Here is an 8,304-nt window from a genome sequence, read left to right as displayed (position 1 = left end):
TTGAGATGGAATCTTGCACTGTCACCCAGGCTGGAGTGCAGTGGCGCGATCTGGGCTTACTGCAACCTCTACCTCCCAAGTTCAAGTGATTCTCCTGCCTCAGCCTCCCGAATAGCTGGGATTATAGGTGCCCGCCACCATGCTCGGCTAACTTTTTTTTTTGCATTTTTAGTAGAGACAGGGTTTCACTATGTTGGCAAGGCCGGTCTCAAACTCCTGACATTGTGATCCATCCGCTTCAACCTCCCAGAGTGCTGGGATTACAGGCATGAGCCACCGCGCCTGGCCTAATTTTTTTTTTTAATTGTAGAGACAGGGTCTCATCAAGCTGCCCAGGCTTAACTCCTGGGCTCAAGCAATCCTCCTGCCTCAGCCTCCCAAAGTGCTGTGATTATAGGCGTGAGCCACTATGCCTGGCCTCTTCCTGTATTTCTAAGGGACTGCCAAGTGCATGAATCTTAATGTGGAATTTCAATTTCTACTTTTCTATTTGGAGGAAAACTGGTATGGAAAGTCTGCCAGATCTTATGTTCAAAAGGTTAAGGTTCAGACAATCAATTTCCTGTCAACCATCATTTTCATAAACCATTCCCCCAACTTTCAGCCTCCCAGGCCATTCACACAACAACTGAACATAGGTTCACTCTTCCCCACAAGTAAGATATCTGAATCACCTCAATTTTCCCAAGTTTGACACTCTGAACATCTAGTTTATCTTTTTCTTGTTTTTCTTTTGTTTCTGAGAGGAAGTCTTGCTCTGTCGCCTAGGCTGGAGTGCAGTGGCGCATTCTTGGCTGACGGCAACCTCTCCCTCCCAGGTTCAAGCGATTCTCCTGCCTCAGCCTCCCAAGTAGCTCGAATTACAGGTACCCGCCACCATGTCTGGCTAATTTTTGTATTTTTAGTGGAGACAGGGTTTCACAATGTGGGCAGAGCTGGTCTCGAACACCTGACCTTGTGATCTACCTGCCTCAGCCTCCCAAAGCACTGGGATTATAGGCATGAGCCTTAGCGCCTGGCCTATCTTTTTTTTTTTAAGAGATGGGTCTCTCTCTGTCATCCAGGCTGGAGTACAGTCATCAGTCATGTGCAGTCACAATACCCTGCAGCCACTAACTCCTCGGCTCCAGTGGTCCTCTTGCCTCAGCCTCGCAGGCAGTTGAAACTAAGGGCATGCGCCACCATACCTGGCTACTTCATCTTCACTGGCCTGTGAGCTCCAATAGGGCACAGACTGTGTTACTGGATTTCTATGGATTTCCTGATCCTGGCACAGTGACTGGCAAACACAGTAATTCAGAGAATATCCAGTGAGTGACTGCTTGCATGCATGTACTAGACGAGCAGGAAAAGAAATCTGGTGTCAATGAGCAGATGGGTTGGTAAATGTTGAGTCCTTTTCATATCAGTATACCCTATCTATCTTTCCCTATAAACTCCTTGGAAGCACAAACTGAGTGTTTTTCAATTCTTTTATCCATTCCCTCTTAATAAATTACTGATTTATGAATAATGAATAACTGAATAAATGAATCCTCATTAGCCCAACCATATTACAATCTCAGGTCTCTCAAAACCCCCCAATACAAGCACCAAAGCTGTTTTTAAAGAAAGTTCAGCCCCCCAAAAAACACTTGCAGAAATCCATGTTGGCACGTTTACAACGTTCAAAGAACACCACCAATACCAAGTAGCAGAGAAAACAAATAGCTTTGAGGCAAATGCAGATTGGGGAAACTGTGATCTATAGGAAGCCTGGCCAAGCCATAGGAAATGGGGGATGACAGCCAGGGTGGCAGTAGCCAAAACTTGTGGATAATTCACGGTCCAAATTAACCACGCCATTTAAAGGGATTGCATTGAAAGCACTGACAAGGACCAATTCTGTGAGTTTTTTGCCAGATATGTTGAGGCCAGGCCTCTGTGTAGGAAATGCGGTAGAAGAAAATTTTAACACGCATGGCTATACATAGTGGCAAAGGATTGCAAACAGAAGCCAACAGTAGGTAGAGGGAAGCCAGGATTCAGAAGGCAGGGTTTTTCTCTGCTGCAGGGTTCCCTTATAATTAACCAATTAAGGCCATAGCTCCATTTCCCGTGGCAGTTTTCTCTGCCATAGAGAATGAGGTCACAGCCCTAACCACACAGACCTATAAAGCATCTGGGTGATGAAGAATAGCTTTAGATATACTTGAATCACTCCCAAGAGGTGACTGGATACATATGTGGCATTCATAGCCTCAGCAGGAATTCTCAGAAGAATTAAAGTGTACTCTGATACTAGCTTTTAAATCCCTGTTTACATCCTTATCTCAAGGACTCTAAAAAAAATAAATTGAATATAACTGGATCTATTAAGCAACCCTGGAGGCTGGAATAGGTCAAACAGGGCCCCATGGATTCTAAAATAACCAATTCCACTATTATTCAGTAGCACTAAATGTAGTACTGTATGTAAAATGAATTATTTAATATAGAATGTGAAAGAATTATTTAAACTACAAGGAACCATTCAAATTTAACGTATTACTATTATATTTAGATGATGTTTTCTCAGAGAAACCAGAAGTACTCACTGGCTATCAGAGTTCAAATCTAACAAAGAGGAACAGATGTACATTAGCTTGTGGAGGGGGCAGAGGGAAGTTTACCGGATGGGTAGAAAAATCAAATATCAGAGAAGGAAAAGAGGCATTACTGCATTATTCTATGGATCGATTAATTAAAAAGTTATGCATCTGTTGTTTTTATGAAGATTCCACTACCACCACAAAAAGATGACTCTCCCATTCCCCTTTTCCCTTATGCCCTTACGTTTTTCAAGAACTGGAGGTCAGGGGATATTTATGGAAGCACCAAAGCATGAAACAGACGGCCAAGCCTCTTAGTTTACGTGCCTCTTCAGTCGAAAGGTTTTGAAGTGAAAATGTGCAGAAAACAAAGATTAGGACCAACTCTGTGCTGGTTTCCTCCTCCTAAACAGACAGTGGGACCATCAAGAGCTGAGTTTTGTTGTTGTTATTAAGTTGGGGCAGGAGGTATAAGACGACTAAAAGAGCTTCTGCTACAATTCGTGAATGAGTCAGACTTACGCAGCTAAAGAACAGGGGCAGCCCAAAGGCAGAGAGTCAGAAAAGAGGAACCAGAATATTGGAATCACTCAGAGGTAGGCTTCCTGGCTCTTCTGTGTTTCAACTCTTAGACTATAGCTCTTTGTTAACAATCCCCTTAAATGTGTTGAAACAGAAATGATGCAAAGATGAGGTGCCCTGCAGTGCAGACGGGATGTAAGCTCTGCCCTTCACTGAAGGTTGTGACACCCCTTGGCCAAAGGAAAATTCCGACTCAGTTAGGTTGGGACAGCATTTCTGCAGTTTTCCTCCGTGTTAGGAACAAGGCTGGGCAGGGGGGCCAGAAATGGGGAGGGTTCTGTGGCAGGTCAGGCTGCAGAGCTTCTTAATTAGAAACAGGAATTAAGGAAGGAGTCTGTAGTGTAGCTGGAGAAATAAAACCTTATACACGAATTCATGAGAATGGTTATTTCTGGGGAAAAGGCTGGAATGGTGGGAACCAAAGGCGCTGCAGTCCTCCTTGTAATGTTCATATTTAACAAGACAATGTATTCATATGTTGAGTAAAAATTGATTTAAAAAATCTTAAATTTCAGAGAGTCACAGAGGGAAGAAAAAGAGAGATTGAAAGAAAAGGAGGGAGAGAGAAATGAAGAAAGACACAACTAGCAGCATAGGTTTCCCTGGATGCTGGGCTAAGACAACCCGCAGGAGTGGGGCTTAGCTGCAGTGGAAGATATGTGAAGCAAATCTTGAGGGGGAAGCATCTCAAACCAGAATTTCCTGGGTCACAGAAAAGCAATGGAATAAACAGAACTGTGAGAGAAACAAGTGGGGAGGAAATGACCCCTTGTCAGCCCTAGCCCATACTGCCTGTCAGATTGAGGCCCCAGTTCCTCTGCTCTCGAATGGGTGCACATGCTGGCTCCTTGGGACTGGGCCCAGGACCTAGGTCTCCTCTCACTCTGTAGTTCCTCTCAGACAACCATGTCCTTGATTGCAGAGAAATCTACTGCCCCGGACTCAGAAAGAGATTCAGACATGAAGAAGGCACTTCACATGGACCATCTACAGTCCCTTGCCCTCTCAAACTTTCTACCAATGCAGTACCACCCCATCCTCCCTTGGCTCCGCTGATTAGCTCCTGAAATAGATGAGCACTTTTGTCAAATATCCAGGTATTCCCTGAGGATTTCCTTTGGGAGAATCTCTGGGGAGGATGGAGACACCCCCTCTTCTGGAAGGAGGTGATATCTGCATTATGGTCCTGTCCTCTGGGTTCAGGTAAGCTATCAGGGAAGGTCACGGCCCAGCGTAGCTGTGGGCAGGCGGCCCTTCTGATTTCTCCTGGTTCACCCATCTGCACCGCAAGAACCACCTTAGCCCTCTTGGGGTTCTGCGGGCGATTTGCTCTGGGTCCCTAGAGGATGGGGGCAACGGAGGACCCCTTCCGGAGACTGGGCGGGAGACCCTGGGCGAGGGAAGCTGAGGAGTGGGAGGAGCTGGACATTTACCTCATTGAAGCCCTCCTGCAGGACGTCCATTAAGTTCCCTCGGGTCAGGCAGGCTAGCATTGTTCCTACTGGGGGCTCCCGGGCGGGGTCTCCAGCCCAGCGGCCGCAGCTGCCTCCTCCTCCGCCCTCTGCACACAAAGGCTCTCGGCAGCTCAGCTCATTGGGATCCCTCCGGAGTCCCGCATGCCACTTACTGGAAACCTAGACTGGAGCCAAACTAGCGGCTTGCACTGGGCATGCTCGCACGGGGGCCTCTGCTGGAGGGGCCAGGCGCGGTCTCGGTTCCTATGGAAACAGCTGGGCGCGCTCTGGGTGGAGCAGCGCTGCAGGGCTGCCCCCAGCCCCGCTACCATGCGGGAAAGCCCCGCAGGCAAGCGGGCTGGCGAGAGCGCGCGCTGTACGCATGCACGCACGCGCGCACACACCCCCCGGGCCGCTGCGCGGGCGTGTGTGCCTGCGCTACACACACACACACACACGCACACAAACACACACACACGCACACACACGTTGACCAACAGGCGGACACACACACACGCACACACACACTCGTTGACCAACAGGCAGACACATACACACACACGTTGACCAACGGGCGGACACACATACACACACACACACACACACACACACACACACACACGTTGACCAAGAGGCGGCCGGGCTGGCGTATGTATACACTCGCAGCCACACGCCCGCGCACACACACACCACACCAGGCTTGCAAGTGGGTGTGCCCTGGGGGAGAGCGCGCAACACACACACGAACACACACAGGCACGCATACACTGCTATTTTAAGGCCACAAACACCCTACCAGAAGGTGGGTAGGAAAGGGCGTGAATCATAGGATTTTCCCCCAGACTAACCGAAAACCGCAATCTTTTTCCACATGGGTCCTGGACAGTGAGGTCAACCTAAGGAAGACGAAACAAGGGAAAGAAAGAAGAAAGAGAAGAAGGAGCAGAGGAAGAAAGGGGAAAAGGGGATAGAAATAACTTTAGTTATTGGTGGTATTCAATAGAATACATTCAATAGAACAGTGCTAAACATCACACAGGATCACAACAGAAACATCAAGGATGACCAGGTCTTTTCCAAAATTTTTCTTCTTTCATTCTTTATAAAATAACTGCTAAATTGTACAACCCCTATTCTATTGTGTTTTAAAATAAATGGGTTTTAATTAAAGACTGTAAAAATGTCCTGGTGCATTTGAAAGAGGTAAAAAGCTTCCTCAAGTGAAACAGAAAGCTATTTTACGCTGTTTCTAACTATTCAAGTCATAGCCTTGATTATTTATTTTTAGGAATCCTAGTCATTTGGAACTCAGTGCAAATTCTTGTTTCTACGGGAAAACTTGACGCTGAAAAAACTTTCATTTTACATTCCACCTCATGATCCCAGATGGAGAGGAAGGGTTTACAGAGCATTAGGGCTCAGAGAAGGTCAGGGCCTTGTCCAAGGACACAGCCAATCAGTGGCAGGCGGCTCAAGGAGCTAGGAGTCTACAGTCATGATTTTCCGGAAAGTGCAGATTCCTCAAACCCTGATTAGTACCTTAGCAAGAAAAGTCAGTAATGGCTCTTATTCAACCTAATGACCCCCTCAGGTCCTTAGAGAAAAAGAAAATCCTTACCAAGAGGAGCAAGATTAGCAATATCTTGTCTGAATCTCTAAAGCTGCTAAACACAAAGATGTTTCTGAAAAAGAACACATCTCCCTCTGACCACAACAGGCAGAGGGGGCAGAGGGTCAGCACAGGTGTTGAGCTGTAGCTGCTGGCTGAATGCAGTGGGTTCTATTCTGGATGATGCTAGGGAAAAGGTAAGACACCAAATCATTCTAAACCTGAGCAGCCCACAAGTCCGAAGACCTCTGTCCTTCATAATCTCGCTGAGGAAGGTAACTGCCAAGAACTCCCTTTGGCACTACCACACTTCATGGTGTAACACCCCTGGAAGAGTCACTAACCCATGTCAAGCCAACAAGTTCTTTTATAAAGAAAAGCATGAAATTTCCAACAGCACAGACTTGCATGCAACACATCTACATGCATAATAATGCAAAACCAAAATACCTAGTTGGTGGATCCCTGGGTAGAGAATTCTGATTGGTTGAGAGCTCCTCATGCTTTGTACACAGAGCAGAAAATATTGAGACATCAGAGGGAGGTCCTGCTGACAGTTTTCTATGCCAGAGGTCAGTGTTTCTCAAACAATAAGTCTTTGATCAAAGTAGGATCTGTGAGCTCAGTGGTTTAAAAAAGACTTACAAAATCACTGAATTTTAAAGCTCCAAAACATTTTGGCCCAACTTCCTTACTTGGCCCAACTCCCTTGTATCACAGAAGAAGGCAGCAAGGCTAGGAGAGGTGCTCAGTTACTCAGCAAGTTAATATGGAAGAGAAGATGTGAACTAGAGGCCTCAAGTCTGGCCCTGTGCTTTTTGCACTGCCCATCATAGCATGCTGGAGGAATTAAGAGAGACCTGTAGTGAATATATATTTTTAAAATGTATTATAAGGCATATGCTCCCATATTACACTATTCCCTAAAACTCTGTAACTATACAAACCACATATTCTAGAGCAATGGTATTTACTAGAACTGCCTGTGAAGATGGAAATGTTCTATATCTATGCTGTACAGTACAGTGGCCACACGTGGCTATTGAGCACTTGAACTACAGCTAATGCAATTGTGAAACCAAAATTTTAATGGCATTTAAGTTTGATTTAACTAGTACAATTTCAAAATATTCATTCTTCTGTCCCCATAGACTATTAAGATATGTTCTAAAAATTATACTATTTTACATACAATCTGCCTCACACATTTGGAAAAGGCATAAAATTCCTGTCAGACCACATAATGTCCTTTTTTTTTTTTTTTTTGGCTCAGAAGAGATGTTCACCACAGTTATCTTAGTTGGCCTTACAAAGTGGTTCAGGTGAAGAACTGAGTTTTAGCTCCAAGCAACAGTAACATTGACCATTCCTTCCATCCTCCTGATCCTACCATGTTGTAATATCAACATAAGAGCTGGGAGAGTATGTCGGCTAGTTACAAGAATACAAGAACTAGGAATAATTGGGACAGTGATCAGACATTCCATGGTGTTTGTATGTGGGAAAACTGCAAGCCGTCTGGGTAGCTGGAACCACTCCCACTCCTGCAGGCCAGTAATTCACTCTGCCCGGAAGCAGAAGCAAAGAACCCAGGACTGCTTTCTGCATATCTCTGCCACGCTGCCTGATTTCTGAACTTAACCTGGCTTCTTCAGTCCTGCATTATTTTGACAATAATGGCAGACACTTCTCCCATAAACTAAAAGCTACCCAAATATCTATATACAACAGTAATAATAGCAAAATTGAGCTTTTACCATGTGCCACACCCTGTACTCAGCAGTTAGTAGATTAGCTGATTTGACTATCACAATTACCATAAACAGTAGGTTTTTTACATATAAAGAAAGAGAGGTTTGGAGAAGTAATTTGTCACAGACCCAATAGCTACTATATGGTGAAGCCAAAGTCCAGGTTCTTAACCATTATGCAATACTTTCATATGAGCTTGCAACATAGAAGGTACTCAGTATATATTTTTTCTTGAATGAATGAATGAGCCAGTGGAGGAAACATTCATCACTTCTGTTAATAAATAGAGTAGGCCGGTGCGGTGGCTCACGCCTGTAATCCCAGCACTTTGGGAGGC

General features: G+C 45.4%; 2 protein-coding genes across 6 annotated transcripts in view; one reads left to right on the top strand and one right to left on the bottom strand.

Moving 5' to 3' along the window:
- The window catches only part of CRYAB (crystallin alpha B), a 73,779-nt gene that overhangs the window by 39,227 nt on the left and 26,248 nt on the right, over window positions 1-8,304 (top strand). The window lies entirely within an intron of this gene.
- Window positions 1-8,304, bottom strand: part of DIXDC1 (DIX domain containing 1) — a 95,502-nt gene that overhangs the window by 80,603 nt on the left and 6,595 nt on the right. Inside the window, exon 1 of one of the 4 annotated variants that reach the window (XM_017517663.2) lies at window positions 4,586-4,977. The exons of 1 other annotated variant lie outside the window; for it this stretch is intronic. In XM_017517663.2, the coding sequence (XP_017373152.1) occupies window positions 4,586-4,645 (60 nt within the window). In that variant the 5' untranslated portion in view covers window positions 4,646-4,977. Of the gene's footprint in view, window positions 1-4,585; window positions 4,978-8,304 lie in introns of those variants that run through there. 2 more of the 4 variants (XM_017517661.2, XM_017517658.2) reach the window with 2 other exon arrangements.

This window comes from Cebus imitator, unplaced genomic scaffold (genome assembly GCF_001604975.1).
Source record: "Cebus imitator isolate Cc_AM_T3 unplaced genomic scaffold, Cebus_imitator-1.0 Scaffold641, whole genome shotgun sequence".
Taxonomy (NCBI): Eukaryota; Metazoa; Chordata; class Mammalia; order Primates; family Cebidae; genus Cebus; species Cebus imitator.
This window is presented reverse-complemented; position numbering and strand designations above follow the sequence as displayed.